This window comes from Salvelinus fontinalis, unplaced genomic scaffold (assembly GCF_029448725.1).
Source record: "Salvelinus fontinalis isolate EN_2023a unplaced genomic scaffold, ASM2944872v1 scaffold_0995, whole genome shotgun sequence".
In the NCBI taxonomy this organism is placed as follows: domain Eukaryota; kingdom Metazoa; phylum Chordata; class Actinopteri; order Salmoniformes; family Salmonidae; genus Salvelinus; species Salvelinus fontinalis.
In genome coordinates, this window is record NW_026601204.1 from 220 (window position 1) to 25,443 (window position 25,224).

Below are 25,224 nucleotides of genomic sequence, written 5' to 3' on the forward strand. Positions count from 1 at the left end.
ACATATATCTATACCTGTACATATATCTATACCTGTACATATATCTATACCTGTACATATATCTATACCTGTACATATATCTATACCTGTACATATATCTATGCCTGTACATATATCTATACCTGTACATATATCTATATACATATATCTATACCTGTACATATACCTGTACATATATCTATATACATATATCTATACCTGTACATATATCTATACCTGTACATATATCTATACCTGTACATATATCTATATACATATATCTATACCTGTACATATATCTATACCTGTACATATATCTATATACATATATCTATACCTGTACATATATCTATACCTGTACATATATCTATATACATATATCTATACCTGTACATATATCTATACCTGTACATATATCTATACCTGTACTATACCTGTACATATATCTATACATGTACATATATCTATACTTGTACTATACCTGTACATATATCTATACCTGTACTATACCTGTACATATATCTTTACATATATATATACCTGTACATATATCTATACCTATACATATATACAGTGGGGCAAAAAAGTATTTAGTCAGCCACCAATTGTGCAAGTTCTCCCACTTAAAAAGATGAGAGGCCTGTAATTTTCATCATAGGTACACTTCAACTATGACAGACAAAATGAGAAAAGAAATCCAGAAAATCACATTGTAAGATTTTTAATGAATTTATTTGAAAATTATGTTGGAAAATAAGTATTAGACACATTGGGTAGTAGATGATGGTGTTTAACTGTAGACACAGCAGCGTCTATAATCTCAGTCCAAGGCTGTGAAGGCATCCCGAGCCTCTCCCCAGGGGCCCTGGTCTGAAGAAGTGCATCTAATAGGGAGGCATTTGGGTGGTGACCTGTATGAGCCGGTCGTCTCGTCCAATAGGAGAGGAGATATTGATCTGTTGGAGTCCTGCCACCCAACGCTTTTGCTTCTCTCTCCCACTTAGCAATGATCTCAGCATATTGCTGGGTCATAACACACACACATACACACACACACACACACACACACACACACACACACACACACACACACACACACACACACACACACACACACACACACACACACACACACACACACACACACACACACACACACACACACACACACACACGCGCGCGCACACACGCGCACACACACGCACACACACACGCACACACCACACACACCACACACACACACACACACCACACACACCACATACACCACACACACACACACACCACACACACACACAAACCACACACACACTCACACTAACACACACACACACACACACACACACACACACACACACACACACACACACACACACACACACACACACACACACACCACACACACCACACACACCACACACACACACACACACACAAACCACACACACACTCACACTAACACATCACACACACACACACACACACACACACACACACACACACACACACACACACACACACACACACACACCACACACTCACACACACACACACACACACACACACACACACACACACACACACACACACACACACACACACACACACACACACACACACACACACACACACACACACACATTCATTAATTCAGTTAATGCACTCGCAGGAGTAGCTGAGCCATCAGGGATGATGTAATGCTTTTGTCAGTGCTTCCTGTTCCTCCTCCTGCAACTACACTTCCTGTTCCTCCTCCTGCAACTACACTTCCTGCTGACTCCTTAAACACGTCCCTCTTTCCTCGCTGCTCCGATCAGTGTGTGTGTGTATGTGTGTGTATGTGTGTATGTATGTGTGTATGTGCGTGTGTATGTGTGTGTGTGTGTGTATGTGTGTGTGTATGTGTGTGTGTGCGTGTGTATGTGTGTGTGTATGTGTGTATGTGTGTGTGTGTGTGTGTGTGTGTGTGTGTGTGTGTGTGTGTGTGTGTGTGTGTGTGTGTGTGTGTGTGTGTGTGTATGTGTGTATGGTTGTAAAGTATCAACGTAGACACTACCTTGACCATGTGTCCCTAACCCTTTTGTCTAACCCATGTCCCTCGTCTGTCTCCCTGTATCCTCCCCTCAGCTTCCCTAACTTTGACCTGGAGGAGTCAGGTCAGTGTCAGGGGGACTGGCTGCTCCTGGGCCCCACCTGGAGAGAGGAGTACCGGGTGTGTGGATCCCTCCTCCCACCTCCCTTCATCTCCTCCATTGGGAGAGTGTGGCTCTACTTCCACTCACAGGCCAACAGCTCAGGACTGGCTCAGGGGTTCAGACTGTCTTATATCAGAGGTGAGAGACACTTCCTGGATAAATACAAGGTAGGGGGGGAGAGGAGGAGGAGAGGGAGGGAAGGGAGAGGAGGAGGAGAGGGAGAGGAGAAGGTGGAGAGGGAGAGGAGGAGAGGGAGGGAAAGTAGGGGAGGGGAGGGAGAGGAGGGAGGGAGGGAAGGGAGAGGAGGTGGAGAGGGAGAGGAGAAGGTGGAGAGGGAGGGAAAGTAGGGGAGGGAAGGGTGAGGAGGAGAGGGAGGGAGAGGAGGAGAGGGAGGGAGAAGAGGGGATGGAGGGAGGGGATTAGAGTGTGGGAGAAGAGGAGAAGAGGAGGAGGGAGGGAGGGAGGGAGGGATGGATAGGTGTAGAGGGAGAGGAGGAGAGGGAAAGGAGGAGAAGGAGGGAGAGCAGAGAGAAGTATAGGAGGAGAGGGAGGGGAGGGAAAGGAGCAGGAGGAGAGGGAAGGCGGGAGGCAGAGGAGGAATGGGAGAGGAGGAGAAGGAGGGAGAAGGAGGGAGAGAAGGAGAGGGAAGGAGGGAGAGGGGAGGGAGGAGGAGAGGGGAGGGGAGGGAGAGGAGAAGAGAGAGGGAAGGAGAGGAGGAAAGGGAGGGAGAGGGGAGGAGGGAGAGGGGAGGGAGGAGGAGAGGGAAGGAGAGGAGGGAGAGGGGAGGGAGGAGGAGAGGGAGAGGAGTAGAGGGAAGGAGAGGATGAGAGGGAAGGAGAGGGGAGGAGGGAGAGGGAGAGGAGTAGAGGGAAGGAGAGGATGAGAGGGGAGGAGGGAGAGGAACAGGCTGTTAAAGGTAGGACAATGGAATGGACTGTGTTGGTTGTACAGAGAGCAGACTGGGTGTTCACCTTCTCTATCTAACTACCATCTGGCATTGATGGTATCACTGATAACAGCTGTGAGAGAAAAACGCAGCCAGTTGGCTTTTTACAGTGTGGGACCCACAATCAATACTGTGTGGGATGAAAGGAGAGGAGAGAGGCACTAAGATTGTCCTGTTTTACCCCAGGACGACGTGTCACAAATCAATAAGCAAGTATTGAGTACGTTAGTAAAGCTGTCTGCCATTGAGCTGTATTGGCAGAAGACATTGATGAGAGTCGCCCTGTCCCCAAAAACACCACAGATTATTTTCTGTCGTTTGTTGTCGGGTGCTTTATTGTTGGGAAAGGAGGGGGGATACCCAGTCAGTTGTAAAGGGGGGGATACCTAGTCAGTTGTAAAGGGGGATACCCAGTCAGTTGTAAAGGGGATACCTCGTCAGTTGTAAAGGGGATACCTAGTCAGTTGTAAAGGGGGATACCTCGTCAGTTGTAAAGGGGGATACCTCGTCAGTTGTAAAGGGGGATACCTAGTCAGTTGTAAAGGGGGGGATACCTCGTCAGTTGTAAAGGGGGATACCCAGTCAGTTGTAAAGGGGATACCTCGTCAGTTGTAAAGGGGGATACCTAGTCAGTTGTAAAGGGGGATACCTCGTCAGTTGTAAAGGGGGATACCTAGTCAGTTGTAAAGGGGGGGATACCTCGTCAGTTGTAAAGGGGGATACCTAGTCAGTTGTAAAGGGGGATACCTAGTCAGTTGGAAAGGGGGATACCTAGTCAGTTGTAAAGGGGGGGATACCTAGTCAGTTGTAAAGGGGGATACCTAGTCAGTTGTAAAGGGGGATACCTAGTCAGTTGTAAAGGGGGATACCTAGTCAGTTGTAAAGGGGGATACCTAGTCAGTTGTAAAGGGGGATACCTCGTCAGTTGTAAAGGGGGGGATACCTAGTCAGTTGTAAAGGGGGATACCTAGTCAGTTGTAAAGGGGGATACCTCGTCAGTTACACAACTGAATGGATTCAACTGAAATGTGTCTTCCTCATTTAACCCCTCCCCTCTGAATCAGAGAGGTGAGGGGGGGGGGGGGGCATTCACGTCTTCGGCACCCGGGGAACAGTGGGTTAACTGCCTTGTTCAGTGGAACAGTGGGTTAACTGCCTTGTTCAGGGGAACAGTGGGTTAACTGCCTTGTTCAGGGGAACAGTGGGTTAACTGCCTTGTTCAGGGGAACAGTGGGTTAACTGCCTTGTTCAGGGGAACAGTGGGTTAACTGCCTTGTTCAGGGGAACAGTGGGTTAACTGCCTTGTTCAGGGGAACAGTGGGGTTAACTGCCTTGTTCAGGGGAACAGTGGGTTAACTGCCTTGTTCAGGGGAACAGTGGGTTAACTGCCTTGCTCAGGGGAACAGTGGGTTAACTGCCTTGTTCAGGGGAACAGTGGGTTAACTGCCTTGTTCATGGGAACAGTGGGTTAACTGCCTTGTTCAGGGGAACAGTGGGTTAACTGCCTTGTTCAGGGGAACAGTGGGTTAACTGCCTTGTTCAGGGGAACGGTGGGTTAACTGCCTTGTTCAGTGGAACGGTGGGTTAACTGCCTTGTTCAGGGGAACGGTGGGTTAACTGCCTTGTTCAGGGGAACGGTGGGTTAACTGCCTTGTTAAGGGGAACGGTGGGTTAACTGCCTTGTTCAGGGGAACGGTGGGTTAACTGCCTTGTTCAGGGGAACGGTGGGTTAACTGCCTTGTTCAGGGGAACGGTGGGTTAACTGCCTTGTTCAGGGGAACAGTGGGTTAACTGCCTTGTTCAGGGGAACAGTGGGTTAACTGCCTTGTTCAGGGGAGCAGTGGGTTAACTGCCTTGTTCAGGGGAGCAGTGGGTTAACTGCCTTGTTCAGGGGAACAGTGGGTTAACTGCCTTGTTCAGGGGAACAGTGGGTTAACTGCCTTGTTCAGGGGAGCAGTGGGTTAACTGCCTTGTTCAGGGGAACACTGGGTTAACTGCCTTGTTCAGGGGAACAGTGGGTTAACTGCCTTGTTCAGGGGAACAGTGGGGTTAACTGCCTTGTTCAGGGGAACAGTGGGTTAACTGCCTTGTTCAGGGGAACAGTGGGTTAACTGCCTTGTTCAGGGGAGCAGTGGGTTAACTGCCTTGTTCAGGGGAACAGTGGGTTAACTGCCTTGTTCAGGGGAACAGTGGGTTAACTGCCTTGTTCAGGGGAACAGTGGGTTAACTGCCTTGTTCAGGGGAACAGTGGGTTAACTGCCTTGTTCAGGGGAGCAGTGGGTTAACTGCCTTGTTCAGGGGAACAGTGGGTTAACTGCCTTGTTCAGGGGAACGGTGGGTTAACTGCCTTGTTCAGGGGAACAGTGGGTTAACTGCCTTGTTCAGGGGAACAGTGGGTTAACTGCCTTGTTCAGGGGAACAGTGGAATATTTAATGTTCAGCCTTGGTGACAGTGGAATATTTAATGTTCCGCCTTGGTGACAGTGGAATATTTAATGTTCAGCCTTGGTGACAGTGGAATATTTAATGTTCCGCCTTGGTGACAGTGGAATATTTAATGTTCAGCCTTGGTGACAGTGGAATATTTTATGTTCAGCCTTGGTGACAGTGGAATATTTAATGTTCAGCCTTGGTGACAGTGGAATATTTAATGTTCAGCCTTGGTGACGGTGGAATATTTAATGTTCAGCCTTGGTGACAGTGGAATATTTTATGTTCAGCCTTGGTGACAGTGGAATATTTAATGTTCAGCCTTGGTGACAGTGGAATATTTAATGTTCAGCCTTGGTGACAGTGGAATATTTAATGTTCAGCCTTGGTGACAGTGGATTATTTAATGTTCAGCCTTGGTGACAGTGGAATATTTAATGTTCAGCCTTGGTGACAGTGGAATATTTAATGTTCAGCCTTGGTGACAGTGGATTATTTAATGTTCAGCCTTGGTGACAGTGGAATATTTAATGTTCAGCCTTGGTGACAGTGGAATATTTAATGTTCAGCCTTGGTGACAGTGGATTATTTAATGTTCAGCCTTGGTGACAGTGGAATATTTAATGTTCAGCCTTGGTGACAGTGGAATATTTAATGTTCAGCCTTGGTGACAGTGGATTATTTAATGTTCAGCCTTGGTGACAGTGGATTATTTTATGTTCAGCCTTGGTGACAGTGGTATATTTAATGTTCAGCCTTGGTGACAGTGGAATATTTAATGTTCAGCCTTGGTGACAGTGGAATATTTAATGTTCAGCCTTGGTGACAGTGGATTATTTAATGTTCAGCCTTGGTGACAGTGGAATATTTAATGTTCAGCCTTGGTGACAGTGGAATATTTAATGTTCAGCCTTGGTGACAGTGGATTATTTAATGTTCAGCCTTGGTGACAGTGGAATATTTCATGTTCAGCCTTGGTGACAGTGGAATATTTAATGTTCAGCCTTGGTGACAGTGGATTATTTTATGTTCAGCCTTGGTGACAGGAGGTATATTTTTCCAAAAAGACACTCCATATTTGGTCGTATTAGTTGATGTCTAGCTCTGACATGGGAAGGCAGTTTTACTTCCAAAGAGCTTTCTACACTGTAGTGTTTAGGGCTCTGACAATCTGTTCCTCTTAAACTCTTCAAATAGTTCAAAGGGGTGATGATGATGCCACTTGATGTTCTTGTGGTTTAGTGACGTTTAGCTTTTGCCTTTTAATGTCTGAGGGTCTGTGGTGTGTCTGTAGTTATGCCAGTGCCGATGATTTGTCTGTGGTGTGTCTGTAGTTATGCCAGTGCCGATGATTTGTCTGTGGTGTGTCTGTAGTTATGCCAGTGCCGATGATTTGTCTGTGGTGTGTCTGTAATTATGTCCGTGTTGTTGGTGCGTCTGTGGTGTGTCTGTAGTTATGCCAGTGCCGATGATTTGTCTGTGGTGTGTCTGTAGTTATGCCAGTGCCGATGATTTGTCTGTGGTGTGTCTGTAATTATGTCCGTGTTGTTGGTGCGTCTGTGTCGTGTCTGTGGTTATGTCAGTGTTGTTGATGTGTCTGTACTAATGTGTCTGTGGTTATGTCAGTGTTGTTGATGTGTCTGTACTAATGTGTCTGTGGTTATGTCAGTGTTGTTGATGTGTCTGTACTAATGTGTCTGTGGTTATGTCAGTGTTGTTGATGTGTCTGTACTAATGTGTCTGTAGTTATGTCAGTGTTGTTGATGTGTCTGTGGTTATGTCAGTGTTGTTGATGTGTCTGTACTAATGTGTCTGTAGTTATGCCAGTGTTGTTGATGTGTCTGTACTAATGTGTCTGTAGTTATGTCGGAGTTGTTGATGTGTATGTGTTGTGTCTGTAGCAATGTGTCCCCGATAATGTCTGTAATAATTTGTCTGTGATAATGTGTCCGTGATCATGCATGTAACACCGTGTCTGTGATAATGTGTCTGCAGGGATGTGCCTGTGGTAATGTGTCTGTGATAATGTGTCTATAGTGATGTGTCTGTGGTAATGTGTTTGTGCCAATGTGTCCGCAATAATGCGTCCGTGATAATGTGTCTGTAACAATGTGTTTGTTGCAACGTGTCTGTACTAATGTGTCTGTAATAATGTGTCTGTCATTATGCCCGTTCCTCCAGGTCGCCTGGGCCAGTCCAGCTGTCAGAGTGATGAGTTCCTGTGTGGTAACGGTAAATGTCTTCCCCGGACGTGGCGCTGTAACGGCCTGGATGAGTGTGGCGACGCTACTGACGAACGGAGCTGTTCCCCCCCTCCCACCCCTCCCCGCGCCTCCCTCTGCCCCCCCGGCACCGCCCCCTGTACCCAGGCCCAGGTAGGTAACCCAGCCCGGCACCGCCCCCTGTACCCAGGCCCAGGTAGGTAACCCAGAGGTTAGGGAAGCGGACCAGCAACCAGAGGGGAGTTGAAACTCTGATAGGAACAATATTCTACACTGGGTTGGCCCGTTGCTTCCTACGTCTTGTGGGGGTGATAAGGAACAATAAAGATGTCTTCTTCTTCTCCAGTCCACTCGCTGCCTGCCCCAATCGCTGCGCTGCAACGGAGCCCAGGACTGCCCCGACGGCTCGGACGAGGCAGGGTGCCCCGACACGGCCTGCGGGAAACGCCTGGGGAACTTCTACGGAACGTTCGCCTCCCCAGACTTCTTCCGTCCCAACCGCAGCGCTGTGGGGGAGTTGAGGTGCTCCTGGCTACTGGACACTCAGGTAGGAGTTAAGGTGCTCCTGGCTACTGGACACTCAGGTAGGAGTTAAGGTGCTCCTGGCTATTGGACACTCAGGTAGGAGTTGAGGTGCTACTGGACACTCAGGTAGGAGTTGAGGTGCTCCTGGCTACTGGACACTCAGGTAGGAGTTGAGGTGCTCCTGGCTACTGGACACTCAGGTAGGAGTTGAGGTGCTCCTGGCTACTGGACACTCAGGTAGGAGTTGAGGTGCTCCTGGCTACTGGACACTCAGGTAGGAGTTGAGGTGCTCCTGGCTACTGGACACTCAGGTAGGAGTTGAGGTGCTCCTGGCTACTGGACACTCAGGTAGGAGTTGAGGTGCTCCTGGCTACTGGACACTCAGGTAGGAGTTGAGGTGCTCCTGGCTACTGGACACTCAGGTAGGAGTTGAGGTGCTCCTAGCTACTGGACACTCAGGTAGGAGTTGAGGTGCTCCTGGCTACTGGACACTCAGGTAGGAGTTGAGGTGCTCCTGGCTACTGGACACTCAGGTAGGAGTTGAGGTGCTCCTGGCTACTGGACACTCAGGTAGGGAGGAGTTCAACACCTTCTAGGGCAGATTAATTAACCTTTAACTAGGTAAATCAGTTAAGAAACAAATTCTTATTTACAATGACGGCCTACACCGTCCAAAACCCGGACGACGCTGGGCCAATTGTCTGCCGCCCTACGGGACTCCCGATCACGGCCGGGTTGTGATACAGCCCGGATTCGAACCAGGGTGTCTGTAGTGACGCCTGTTGCAGTGAGATGCCTTAGAGTGCTACGCCACAGATGAATCCGTTCATCGTAGTTTGTCTTTTTCTAAATAAATAAGTTAATAAATCATAGTTTTCCTGACGTGTGAATGCATACTAGACTGACTGATCTATAGCAGAGTTACACATGCTGACTGATCTATAGCAGAGTTACACAGCTGAACACATGCTGACTGATCTATAGCAGAGTTACACATGCTGACTGATCTATAGCAGAGTTACACAGCTGAACACATGCTGACTGATCTATAGCAGAGTTACACATGCTGACTGATCTATAGCAGAGTTACACAGCTGAACACATGCTGACTGATCTATAGCAGAGTTACACATGCTAACTGATATATAGCAGAGTTACACATGCTAACTGATCTATAGCAGCGTTACACATGCTGACTGATCTATAGCAGAGTTACACATGCTAACTGATCTATAGCAGAGTTACACATGCTGACTGATATATAGCAGAGTTACACAGCTGAACACATGCTGACTGATCTATAGCAGAGTTACACAGCTGAACACATGCTAACTGATCTATAGCAGAGTTACACATGCTGACTGATCTATAGCAGAGTTACACAGCTGAACACATGCTGACTGATCTATAGCAGAGTTACACAGCTGAACACATGCTAACTGATCTATAGCAGAGTTACACATGCTGACTGATCTATAGCAGAGTTACACATGCTGAACACATGCTGACTGATCTATAGCAGAGTTACACAGCTGAACACATGCTGACTGATCTATAGCAGAGTTACACATGCTGACTGATCTAGAGCAGAGTTACACATGCTGAACACATGCTGACTGATCTATAGCAGAGTTACACAGCTGAACACATGCTGACTGATCTATAGCAGAGTTACACAGCTGAACACATGCTGACTGATCTATAGCAGAGTTACACATGCTGACTGATCTATAGCAGCGTTACACATGCTGACTGATCTATAGCAGAGTTACACAGCTGAACACATGCTGACTGATCTATAGCAGAGTTACACATGCTGACTGATCTATAGCAGAGTTACACAGCTGAACACATGCTGACTGATCTATAGCAGAGTTACACAGCTGAACATATGCTGACTGATCTATAGCAGAGTTACACAGCTGAACACATGCTGACTGATCTATAGCAGAGTTACACATGCTGACTGATCTATAGCAGCGTTACACATGCTGACTGATCTATAGCAGAGTTACACAGCTGAACACATGCTAACTGATCTATAGCAGAGTTACACATGCTGACTGATCTATAGCAGAGTTACACAGCTGAACACATGCTGACTGATCTATAGCAGAGTTACACATGCTAACTGATCTATAGCAGAGTTACACAGCTGAACACATGCTGACTGATCTATAGCAGAGTTACACATGCTGACTGATCTATAGCAGAGTTACACATGCTGACTGATCTATAGCAGAGTTACACAGCTGAACACATGCTGACTGATCTATAGCAGAGTTACACATGCTGACTGATCTATAGCAGAGTTACACATGCTGAATGATCTATAGCAGAGTTACACATGCTGACTGATCTATAGCAGAGTTACACAGCTGAACACATGCTGACTGATCTATAGCAGAGTTACACATGCTGACTGATCTATAGCAGAGTTACACAGCTGAACACATGCTGACTGATCTATAGCAGAGTTACACATGCTAACTGATCTATAGCAGAGTTACACAACTGAACACATGCTAACTGATCTATAGCAGAGTTACACAGCTGAACACATGCTAACTGATCTATAGCAGAGTTACACATGCTGACTGATCTATAGCAGAGTTACACATGCTGACTGATCTATAGCAGAGTTACACAGCTGAACACATGCTGACTGATCTATAGCAGAGTTACACAGCTGAACACATGCTGACTGATCTATAGCAGAGTTACACAGCTGAACACATGCTGACTGATCTATAGCAGAGTTAAAGAGATGAACACATGCTGACTGATCTATAGCAGAGTTACACAGCTGAACACATGCTGACTGATCTATAGCAGAGTTACACATGCTGACTGATCTATAGCAGAGTTACACAGCTGAACACATGCTGACTGATCTATAGCAGAGTTACACATGCAGACTGATCTATAGCAGAGTTACACAGCTGAACACATGCTAACTGATCTATAGCAGAGTTACACAGCTGAACACATGCTAACTGATCTATAGCAGAGGTACACAGCTGAACACATGCTGGCTGATCTATAGCGGAGTTACACAGCTGAACACATGCTAACTGATCTATAGCAGAGTTACACAGCTGAACACATGCTAACTGATCTATAGCAGAGTTACACATGCTGACTGATCTATAGCAGAGATACACAGCTGAACACATGCTGACTGATCTATAGCAGAGTTACACAGCTGAACACATGCTAACTGATCTATAGCAGAGTTACACATGCTGACTGATCTATAGCAGAGTTACACAGCTGAACACATGCTGACTGATCTATAGCAGAGTTACACAGCTGAACACATGCTAACTGATCTATAGCAGAGTTACACATGCTGACTGATCTATAGCAGAGTTACTCATGCTGACTGATCTATAGCAGAGTTACACATGCTAACTGATCTATAGCAGAGTTACACAGCTGAACACATGCTAACTGATCTATAGCAGAGTTACACATGCTGACTGATCTATAGCAGAGTTACACAGCTGAACACATGCTGACTGATCTATAGCAGAGTTACACAGCTGAACACATGCTGACTGATCTATAGCAGAGTTACACAGCTGAACACATGCTAACTGATCTATAGCAGAGTTACACATGCTAACTGATCTATAGCAGAGTTACACAGCTGAACACATGCTGACTGATCTATAGCAGAGTTACACAGCTGAACACATGCTGACTGATCTATAGCAGTTACACAGCTGAACACATGCTGACTGATCTATAGCAGAGTTACACATGCTGACTGATCTATAGCAGAGTTACACATGCTGACTGATCTATAGCAGAGTTACACAGCTGAACACATGCTAACTGATCTATAGCAGAGTTACACAGCTGAACACATGCTAACTGATCTATAGCAGAGTTACACATGCTGACTGATCTATAGCAGAGTTACTCATGCTGACTGATCTATAGCAGAGTTACACAGCTGAACACATGCTAACTGATCTATAGCAGAGTTACACAGCTGAACACATGCTGACTGATCTATAGCAGAGTTACACATGCTGACTGATCTATAGCAGAGTTACACATGCTGACTGATCTATAGCAGAGTTACACATGCTAACTGATCTATAGCAGAGTTACACAGCTGAACACATGCTGACTGATCTATAGCAGAGTTACACATGCTGACTGATCTATAGCAGAGTTACACATGCTGACTGATCTATAGCAGAGTTACACAGCTGAACACATGCTGACTGATCTATAGCAGAGTTACACATGCTGACTGATCTATAGCAGAGTTACACAGCTGAACACATGCTAACTGATCTATAGCAGAGTTACACAGCTGAACACATGCTGACTGATCTATAGCAGAGTTACACAGCTGAACACATGCTAACTGATCTATAGCAGAGTTACACATGCTGACTGATCTATAGCAGAGTTACACATGCTGACTGATCTATAGCAGAGTTACACATGCTGACTGATCTATAGCAGAGTTACACATGCTAACTGATCTATAGCAGAGTTACACAGCTGAACACATGCTAACTGATCTATAGCAGAGTTACACATGCTGACTGATCTATAGCAGAGTTACACATGCTGACTGATCTATAGCAGAGTTACTCATGCTGACTGATCTATAGCAGAGTTACACAGCTGAACACATGCTAACTGATCTATAGCAGAGTTACACAGCTGAACACATGCTGACTGATCTATAGCAGAGTTACACAGCTGACTGATCGATAGCAGAGTTACACAGCTGACTGATCTATAGCAGAGTTGCACATGCTGACTGATCTATAGCAGAGTTACACAGCTGAACACATGCTGACTGATCTATAGCAGAGTTACACAGCTGAACACATGCTGACTGATCTATAGCAGAGTTACACAGCTGAACACATGCTGACTGATCTATAGCAGAGTTACACAGCTGAACACATGCTGACTGATCTATAGCAGAGTTACACAGCTGAACACATGCTGACTGATCTATAGCAGAGTTGCACATGCTGACTGATCTATAGCAGAGTTACACATGCTGACTGATCTATAGCAGATTTACACATGCTGACTGATCTATAGCAGAGTTACACATGCTGGCTGATCTATAGCAGAGTTACACAGCTGAACACATGCTGACTGATCTATAGCAGAGTTACACAGCTGAACACATGCTGACTGATCTATAGCAGAGTTACACATGCTGACTGATCTATAGCAGAGTTACACATGCTAACTGATCTATAGCAGAGTTACACATGCTGACTGATCTATAGCAGAGTTACACATGCTAACTGATCTATAGCAGAGTTACACAGCTGAACACATGCTGACTGATCTATAGCAGAGTTACACATGCTGACTGATCTATAGCAGAGTTACACATGCTGACTGATCTATAGCAGAGTTACACATGCTAACTGATCTATAGCAGAGTTAAACATGCTGACTGATCTATAGCAGAGTTACACATGCTAACTGATCTATAGCAGAGTTACACAGCTGAACACATGCTGACTGATCTATAGCAGAGTTACACATGCTGACTGATCTATAGCAGAGTTACACATGCTGACTGATCTATAGCAGAGTTACACAGCTGAACACATGCTAACTGATCTATAGCAGAGTTACACAGCTGAACACATGCTAACTGATCTATAGCAGAGTTACACATGCTGACTGATCTATAGCAGAGTTACACATGCTGACTGATCTATAGCAGAGTTACACAGCTGAACACATGCTGACTGATCTATAGCAGAGTTACACATGCTGACTGATCTATAGCAGAGTTACACAGCTGAACACATGCTAACTGATCTATAGCAGAGTTACACAGCTGAACACATGCTGACTGATCTATAGCAGAGTTACACAGCTGAACACATGCTAACTGATCTATAGCAGAGTTACACATGCTGACTGATCTCTAGCAGAGTTACACATGCTGACTGATCTATAGCAGAGTTACACATGCTGACTGATCTATAGCAGAGTTACACATGCTAACTGATCTATAGCAGAGTTACACAGCTGAACACATGCTAACTGATCTATAGCAGAGTTACACATGCTGACTGATCTATAGCAGAGTTACACATGCTGACTGATCTATAGCAGAGTTACTCATGCTGACTGATCTATAGCAGAGTTACACAGCTGAACACATGCTAACTGATCTATAGCAGAGTTACACAGCTGAACACATGCTGACTGATCTATAGCAGAGTTACACAGCTGACTGATCGATAGCAGAGTTACACAGCTGACTGATCTATAGCAGAGTTGCACATGCTGACTGATCTATAGCAGAGTTACACAGCTGAACACATGCTGACTGATCTATAGCAGAGTTACACAGCTGAACACATGCTGACTGATCTATAGCAGAGTTACACAGCTGAACACATGCTGACTGATCTATAGCAGAGTTACACAGCTGAACACATGCTGACTGATCTATAGCAGAGTTACACAGCTGAACACATGCTGACTGATCTATAGCAGAGTTGCACATGCTGACTGATCTATAGCAGAGTTACACATGCTGACTGATCTATAGCAGATTTACACATGCTGACTGATCTATAGCAGAGTTACACATGCTGGCTGATCTATAGCAGAGTTACACAGCTGAACACATGCTGACTGATCTATAGCAGAGTTACACAGCTGAACACATGCTGACTGATCTATAGCAGAGTTACACATGCTGACTGATCTATAGCAGAGTTACACATGCTAACTGATCTATAGCAGAGTTACACATGCTGACTGATCTATAGCAGAGTTACACATGCTAACTGATCTATAGCAGAGTTACACAGCTGAACACATGCTGACTGATCTATAGCAGAGTTACACATGCTGACTGATCTATAGCAGAGTTACACATGCTGACTGATCTATAGCAGAGTTACACATGCTAACTGATCTATAGCAGAGTTAAACATGCTGACTGATCTATAGCAGAGTTACACATGCTAACTGATCTATAGCAGAGTTACACAGCTGAACACATGCTGACTGATCTATAGCAGAGTTACACATGCTGACTGATCTATAGCAGAGTTACACATGCTGACTGATCTATAGGAGAGTTACACAGCTGAACACATGCTAACTGATCTATAGCAGAGTTACACAGCTGAACACATGCTAACTGATCTATAGCAGAGTTACACATGCTGACTGATCTATAGCAGAGTTACACATACTGACTGATCTATAGCAGAGTTACTCATGCTGATTGATCTATAGCAGAGTTACACAGCTGAACACATGCTAACTGATCTATAGCAGAGTTACACAGCTGAACACATGCTGACTGATCTATAGTAGAGTTACACATGCTGACTGATCTATAGCAGAGTTACACATGCTGACTCATCTTTAGCAGAGTTACACAGCTGAACACATGCTAACTGATCTATAGCAGAGTTACACATGCTGACTGATCTATAGCAGAGTTACACATGCTAACTGATATATAGCAGAGTTACACATGCTAACTGATCTATAGCAGAGTTACACATACTGACTGATCTATAGCAGAGTTACTCATGCTGATTGATCTATAGCAGAGTTACACAGCTGAACACATGCTAACTGATCTATAGCAGAGTTACACAGCTGAACACATGCTGACTGATCTATAGTAGAGTTACACATGCTGACTGATCTATAGCAGAGTTACACATGCTGACTGATCTTTAGCAGAGTTACACAGCTGAACACATGCTAACTGATCTATAGCAGAGTTACACATGCTGACTGATCTATAGCAGAGTTACACATGCTAACTGATATATAGCAGAGTTACACATGCTAACTGATCTATAGCAGCGTTACACATGCTGACTGATCTATAGCAGAGTTACACATGCTAACTGATCTATAGCAGAGTTACACATGCTGACTGATATATAGCAGAGTTACACAGCTGAACACATGCTGACTGATCTATAGCAGAGTTACACAGCTGAACACATGCTAACTGATCTATAGCAGAGTTACACATGCTGACTGATCTATAGCAGAGTTACACAGCTGAACACATGCTGACTGATCTATAGCAGAGTTACACAGCTGAACACATGCTAACTGATCTATAGCAGAGTTACACATGCTGACTGATCTATAGCAGAGTTACACATGCTGAACACATGCTGACTGATCTATAGCAGAGTTACACAGCTGAACACATGCTGACTGATCTATAGCAGAGTTACACATGCTGACTGATCTAGAGCAGAGTTACACATGCTGAACACATGCTGACTGATCTATAGCAGAGTTACACAGCTGAACACATGCTGACTGATCTATAGCAGAGTTACACATGCTGACTGATTTATAGCAGCGTTACACATGCTGACTGATCTATAGCAGAGTTACACAGCTGAACACATGCTGACTGATCTATAGCAGAGTTACACAGCTGAACACATGCTGACTGATCTATAGCAGAGTTACACATGCTAACTGATCTATAGCAGAGTTACACAGCTGAACACATGCTGACTGATCTATAGCAGAGTTACACAGCTGAACATATGCTGACTGATCTATAGCAGAGTTACACAGCTGAACACATGCTGACTGATCTATAGCAGAGTTACACATGCTGACTGATCTATAGCAGCGTTACACATGCTGACTGATCTATAGAAGAGTTACACAGCTGAACACATGCTAACTGATCTATAGCAGAGTTACACATGCTGACTGATCTATAGCAGAGTTACACAGCTGAACACATGCTGACTGATCTATAGCAGAGTTACACATGCTAACTGATCTATAGCAGAGTTACACAGCTGAACACATGCTGACTGATCTATAGCAGAGGTACACATGCTGACTGATCTATAGCAGCGTTACACATGCTGACTGGTCTATAGCAGAGTTACACAGCTGAACACATGCTGACTGATCTATAGCAGAGTTACACATGCTGACTGATCTATAGCAGAGTTACACATGCTGACTGATCTATAGCAGAGTTACACATGCTGACTGATCTATAGCAGAGTTACACAGCTGAACACATGCTGACTGATCTATAGCAGAGTTACACATGCTGACTGATCTATAGCAGAGTTACACAGCTGAACACATGCTGACTGATCTATAGCAGAGTTACACATGCTAACTGATCTATAGCAGAGTTACACAGCTGAACACATGCTAACTGATCTATAGCAGAGTTACACATGCTGACTGATCTATAGCAGAGTTACACATGCTGACTGATCTATAGCAGAGTTACACAGCTGAACACATGCTGACTGATCTATAGCAGAGTTACACAGCTGAACACATGCTGACTGATCTATAGCAGAGTTACACAGCTGAACACATGCTGACTGATCTATAGCAGAGTTAAAGAGATGAACACATGCTGACTGATCTATAGCAGAGTTACACAGCTGAACACATGCTGACTGATCTATAGCAGAGTTACACATGCTGACTGATCTATAGCAGAGTTACACAGCTGAACACATGCTGACTGATCTATAGCAGAGTTACACATGCTGACTGATCTATAGCAGAGTTACACAGCTGAACACATGCTAACTGATCTATAGCAGAGTTACACAGCTGAACACATGCTAACTGATCTATAGCAGAGGTACACAGCTGAACACATGCTGGCTGATCTATAGCGGAGTTACACAGCTGAACACATGCTAACTGATCTATAGCAGAGTTACACAGCTGAACACATGCTAACTGATCTATAGCAGAGTTACACATGCTGACTGATCTATAGCAGAGATACACAGCTGAACACATGCTGACTGATCTATAGCAGAGTTACACAGCTGAACACATGCTAACTGATCTATAGCAGAGTTACACATGCTGACTGATCTATAGCAGAGTTACACAGCTGAACACATGCTGACTGATCTATAGCAGAGTTACACAGCTGAACACATGCTAACTGATCTATAGCAGAGTTACACATGCTGACTGATCTATAGCAGAGTTACTCATGCTGACTGATCTATAGCAGAGTTACACATGCTAACTGATCTATAGCAGAGTTACACAGCTGAACACATGCTAACTGATCTATAGCAGAGTTACACATGCTGACTGATCTATAGCAGAGTTACACAGCTGAACACATGCTGACTGATCTATAGCAGAGTTACACAGCTGAACACATGCTGACTGATCTATAGCAGAGTTACACAGCTGAACACATGCTAACTGATCTATAGCAGAGTTACACATGCTAACTGATCTATAGCAGAGTTACACAGCTGAACACATGCTGACTGATCTATAGCAGAGTTACACAGCTGAACACATGCTGACTGATCTATAGCAGTTACACAGCTGAACACATGCTGACTGATCTATAGCAGAGTTACACATGCTGACTGATCTATAGCAGAGATACACATGCTGACTGATCTATAGCAGAGTTACACAGCTGAACACATGCTAACTGATCTATAGCAGAGTTACACAGCTGAACACATGCTAACTGATCTATAGCAGAGTTAAAAATGCTGACTGATCTATAGCAGAGTTACACATGCTGACTGATCTATAGCAGAGTTACTCATGCTGACTGATCTATAGCAGAGTTACACAGCTGAACACATGCTAACTGATCTATAGCAGAGTTACACAGCTGAACACATGCTGACTGATCTATAGCAGAGTTACACATGCTGACTGATCTATAGCAGAGTTACACATGCTGACTGATCTATAGCAGAGTTACACATGCTAACTGATCTATAGCAGAGTTACACAGCTGAACACATGCTGACTGATCTATAGCAGAGTTACACATGCTGACTGATCTATAGCAGAGTTACACATGCTGACTGATCTATAGCAGAGTTACACAGCTGAACACATGCTGACTGATTTATAGCAGAGTTACACATGCTGACTGATCTATAGCAGAGTTACACAGCTTAACACATGCTAACTGATCTATAGCAGAGTTACACAGCTGAACACATGCTGACTGATCTATAGCAGAGTTACACAGCTGAACACATGCTAACTGATCTATAGCAGAGTTACACATGCTGACTGATCTATAGCAGAGTTACACATGCTGACTGATCTATAGCAGAGTTACACATGCTGACTGATCTATAGCAGAGTTACACATGCTAACTGATCTATAGCAGAGTTACACAGCTGAACACATGCTAACTGATCTATAGCAGAGTTACACATGCTGACTGATCTATAGCAGAGTTACACATGCTGACTGATCTATAGCAGAGTTACTCATGCTGACTGATCTATAGCAGAGTTACACAGCTGAACACATGCTAACTGATCTATAGCAGAGTTACACAGCTGAACACATGCTGACTGATCTATAGCAGAGTTACACAGCTGACTGATCGATAGCAGAGTTACACAGCTGACTGATCTATAGCAGAGTTATACAGCTGAACACATGCTGACTGATCTATAGCAGAGTTACACATGCTGACTGATCTATAGCAGAGTTACACATGCTGACTGATCTATAGCAGAGTTACACAGCTGAACACATGCTGACTGATCTATAGCAGAGTTACACATGCTGACTGATCTATAGCAGAGTTACACATGCTGACTGATCTATAGCAGAGTTGCACATGCTGACTGATCTATAGCAGAGTTACACAGCTGAACACATGCTGACTGATCTATAGCAGAGTTACACAGCTGAACACATGCTGACTGATCTATAGCAGAGTTACACAGCTGAACACATGCTGACTGATCTATAGCAGAGTTACACAGCTGAACACATGCTGACTGATCTATAGCAGAGTTACACAGCTGAACACATGCTGACTTATCTATAGCAGAGTTGCACATGCTGACTGATCTATAGCAGAGTTACACATGCTGACTGATCTATAGCAGAGTTACACATGCTGACTGATCTATAGCAGAGTTACACATGCTGACTGATCTATAGCAGAGTTACACAGCTGAACACATGCTGACTGATCTATAGCAGAGTTACACAGCTGAACACATGCTGACTGATCTATAGCAGAGTTACACATGCTGACTGATCTATAGCAGAGTTACACATGCTAACTGATCTATAGCAGAGTTACACATGCTGACTGATCTATAGCAGAGTTACACATGCTAACTGATCTATAGCAGAGTTACACAGCTGAACACATGCTGACTGATCTATAGCAGAGTTACACATGCTGACTGATCTATAGCAGAGTTACACATGCTGACTGATCTATAGCAGAGTTACACATGCTAACTGATCTATAGCAGAGTTAAACATGCTGACTGATCTATAGCAGAGTTACACATGCTGACTGATCTATAGCAGAGTTACACAGCTGAACACATGCTAACTGATCTATAGCAGAGTTACACATGCTGACTGATCTATAGCAGAGTTACACAGCTGAACACATGCTGACTGATCTATAGCAGAGTTACACATGCTGACTGATCTATAGCAGAGTTACACAGCTGACTGATCTATAGCAGAGTTACACAGCTGAACACATGCTGACTGATCTATAGCAGAGTTACACATGCTGACTGATCTATAGCAGAGTTACACATGCTGACTGATCTATAGCAGAGTTACACAGCTGAACACATGCTGACTGATCTATAGCAGAGTTACACAGCTGAACACATGCTGACTGATCTATAGCAGAGTTACACAGCTGAACACATGCTGACTGATCTATAGCAGAGTTACACATGCTGACTGATCTATAGCAGAGTTACACATGCTGACTGATCTATAGCAGAGTTACACAGCTGAACACATGCTGACTGATCTATAGCAGAGTTACACAGCTGAACACATGCTGACTGATCTATAGCAGAGTTACACAGCTGAACACATGCTAACTGATCTATAGCAGAGTTACACAGCTGAACACATGCTGACTGATCTATAGCAGAGTTACACATGCTGACTGATCTATAGCAGGGGGGGGGGGGAAGCTCAAACAAAACAGAAGCTTGTTTAGTTAAACTGTCTGCCAGAAAATGGAAAATCACTGAAATTAGTTATTTTTGATTTTCACATTTTTAAATCAATACGGTTCCCCTCGGTCGACTACTCGATGAACACAACCCTCCTCCTAGGACACTAAGCCCATCGTGTTGCAGCTGGACCTGGGGTTAGGGCCCGGGGACTCCCTCCACGTCTACGATGGGCTGGTCCAGAGAGCAGAGCGCCTCCTGCAGGCCCTGTCTCATCATAACAACAGGAGACCAACCCTGTTAGAATCCAGTAGAGGACAGATGAGTCTACAGTACCTGGCCCAACCACTCAGCCCTGGGCATGGGTTCAACGCGACATACCAGGTAGGCTAACCCTGACCCTAACCCTAACCTTAACCCTAACCCTAACCCTAACCCTGACCTTAACCCTGACCCTAACCCTAACCCTAACCTTAACCCTGGCCCTAACCCTGACCTTAACCCTAACCCTAACCCTAACCCTAACCCTGACCTTAACCCTGACCTTAACACCACAACACTACATACCAGGTAGGCTAACCCTGATCCTAACCTTAACCCTGACCCTAACCCTGACCCTAACCCTGACCCTAACACCACAACGCTACATACCAGGTAGGCTAACCCTGACCCTAACACCACAACGCTACATACCAGGTAGGCTAACCCTGACCCTAACCCTGACCCTAACCCTGACCCTAACAACACAACGCTACATACCAGGTAGGCTAACCCTGACCCTGACCCTAACCCTAACCCTGACCCTGACCCTAACCCTAACCTTAACCCTGACCCTAACACCACAACGCTACATACCAGGTAGGCTAACCCTGACCCTGACCCTAACCCTAACCCTGACCCTAACCCTGACCCTAACCCTGACCCTAACCCTGACCCTGGCCTTAACCCTGACCCTAACCCTAACCCTGACCCTAACCCTGACCTTAACCCTGACCCTGACCCTAACCCTGACCCTAACACCACTCAGCCTGGCCTTAACCCTGACCCTAACCCTAACCCTGACCCTAACACCACAACGCTACATACCAGGTAGGCTAACCCTGATATGGTAACCCCTATTGGTATGGCCCAGAGTTTATCCTGACCAGACAGAAGACTAGTACCCAGAGTTTATCCTGACCAGGCAGAAGACTAGTACCCAGAGTTTATCCTGACCAGACAGAAGACTAGTGCCCAGAGTTTATCCTGACCAGACAGAAGACTAGTACCCAGAGTTTATCCAGACCAGACAGAAGACTAGTACCCAGAGTTTATCCTGACCAGACAGAAGACTAGTACCCAGAGTTTATCCAGACCAGGCAAAAGTCTATGACTAGTACCCAGAGTTTATCCTGACCAGACAGAAGACTAGTACCCAGAATTTATCCAGACCAGGCAGAAGACTAGTACCCAGAGTTTATCCTGACCAGGCAGAAGACTAGTACCCAGAGTTTATCCAGACCAGACAGAAGACTAGTACCCAGAGTTTATCCAGACCAGGCAGAAGACTAGTACCCAGAGTTTATCCTGACCAGGCAGAAGACTAGTACCCAGAGTTTATCCTGACCAGGCAGAAGACTAGTATCCAGAGTTTATCCTGACCAGGCAGAAGACTAGTACCCAGAGTTTATCCAGACCAGGCAGAAGTCTTTGACTAGTACCCAGAGTTTATCCAGACCAGGCAGAAGTCTAGTACCCAGAGTTTATCCAGACCAGACAGAAGACTATGACTAGTACCCAGAGTTTATCCAGACCAGGCAGAAGTCTAGTACCCAGAGTTTATCCAGACCAGACAGAAGACTAGTACCCAGAGTTTATCCAGACCAGGCAGAAGACTAGTGCCCAGAGTTTATCCTGACCAGGCAGAAGACTAGTACCCAGAGTTTATCCAGACCAGGCAAAAGTCTATGACTAGTACCCAGAGTTTATCCTGACCAGACAGAAGACTAGTACCCAGAATTTATCCAGACCAGGCAGAAGACTAGTACCCAGAGTTTATCCAGACCAGACAGAAGACTAGTACCCAGAGTTTATCCTGACCAGACAGAAGACTAGTACCCAGAGTTTATCCAGACCAGGTAGAATACTAGTACCCAGAGTTTATCCTGACCAGACAGAAGACTATGACTAGTACCCAGAGTTTATCCTGACCAGACAGAAGACTATGACTAGTACCCAGAGTTTATCCTGACCAGGCAGAAGACTAGTACCCAGAGTTTATCCTGACCAGACAGAAGACTAGTGCCCAGAGATTATCCTGACCAGACAGAAGACTTGTACCCAGAGATTATCCTGACCAGACAGAAGACTATGACTAGTACCCAGAGTTTATCCAAACCAGACATAAACCTATGACTAGTACCCAGAGTTTATCCAGACCAGACAGAAGACTATGACTAGTACCCAGAGTTTATCCAGACCAGGTAGAAGTCTAGTACCCAGAGTTTATCCAGACCAGGCAGAAGTCTATGACTAGTACCCAGAGTTTATCCAGACCAGGCAGAAGACTAGTACCCAGAGTTTATCCTGACCAGGCAGAAGACTATGACTAGTACCCAGAGTTTATCCTGACCAGACAGAAGTCTATGACTAGTACCCAGAGTTTATCCTGACCAGGCAGAAGTCTATGACTAGTACCCAGAGTTTATCCTGACCAGGCAGAAGACTATGACTAGTACCCAGAGTTTATCCAGACCAGACAGAAGACTATGACTAGTACCCAGAGTTTATCCAGACCAGGCAGAAGACTAGTGCCCAGAGTTTATCCAGACCAGGCAGAAGACTAGTACCCAGAGTTTATCCAGACCAGGCAGAAGTCTATGACTAGTGCCCAGAGTTTATCCAGACCAGGCAGAAGACTAGTGCCCAGAGTTTATCCAGACCAGGCAGAAGTCTATGACTAGTACCCAGAGTTTATCCAGACCAGGCAGAAGACTAGTGCCCAGAGTTTATCCTGACCAGGCAGAAGACTATGACTAGTACCCAGAGTTTATCCAGACCAGACAGAAGTCTATGACTAGTACCCAGAGTTTATCCAGACCAGGCAGAAGACTAGTACCCAGAGTTTATCCAGACCAGGCAGAAGACTAGTACCCAGAGTTTATCCTGACCAGGCAGAAGACTATGACTAGTACCCAGAGTTTATCCAGACCAGGCAGAAGACTAGTGCCCAGAGTTTATCCTGACCAGGCAGAAGACTAGTGCCCAGAGTTTATCCAGACCAGGCAGAAGACTAGTGCCCAGAGTTTATCCAGACCAGGCAGAAGACTAGTGCCCAGAGTTTATCCAGACCAGGCAGAAGACTAGTACCCAGAGTTTATCCAGACCAGGCAGAAGACTAGTACCCAGAGTTTATCCTGACCAGGCAGAAGACTATGACTAGTACCCAGAGTTTATCCAGACCAGGCAGAAGACTAGTGCCCAGAGTTTATCCTGACCAGGCAGAAGACTAGTGCCCAGAGTTTATCCAGACCAGGCAGAAGACTAGTACCCAGAGTTTATCCAGACCAGGCAGAAGACTAGTACCCAGAGTTTATCCAGACCAGGCAGAAGACTAGTACCCAGAGTTTATCCAGACCAGGCAGAAGTCTATGACTAGTACCCAGAGTTTATCCAGACCAGGCAGAAGACTAGTGCCCAGAGTTTATCCTGACCAGGCAGAAGACTAGTGCCCAGAGTTTATCCAGACCAGGCAGAAGACTAGTACCCAGAGTTTATCCAGACCAGGCAGAAGACTAGTACCCAGAGTTTATCCTGACCAGGCAGAAGTCTATGACTAGTACCCAGAGTTTATCCTGACCAGGCAGAAGTCTATGACTAGTACCCAGAGTTTATCCTGACCAGGCAGAAGTCTATGACTAGTACCCAGAGTTTATCCTGACCAGGCAGAAGTCTATGACTAGTACCCAGAGTTTATCCTGACCAGGCA

The 25,224-nt window shown here is 45.2% G+C and overlaps 1 protein-coding gene across 17 annotated transcripts in view; it reads left to right on the forward strand.

The window, feature by feature from the left end:
• The first annotated feature begins 1,474 nt into the window (after positions 1-1,474).
• Positions 1,475-25,224, forward strand: part of LOC129848128 (low-density lipoprotein receptor-related protein 3-like) — a 59,276-nt gene continuing 35,526 nt past the window's right edge. For all 17 annotated transcript variants that reach the window (XR_008758484.1, XR_008758482.1, XR_008758480.1 and 14 more), the window contains exons 1-4: positions 1,475-2,312; positions 7,732-7,925; positions 8,119-8,319; positions 21,420-21,641. Coding sequence is in view for 1 of the 17 variants with exons in the window: in XM_055915601.1 (XP_055771576.1) it covers positions 1,808-2,312; positions 7,732-7,925; positions 8,119-8,319; positions 21,420-21,641 (1,122 nt within the window). In the remaining 16 variants the exon portion in view is untranslated. The remainder of the gene's footprint in view (positions 2,313-7,731; positions 7,926-8,118; positions 8,320-21,419; positions 21,642-25,224) is intronic.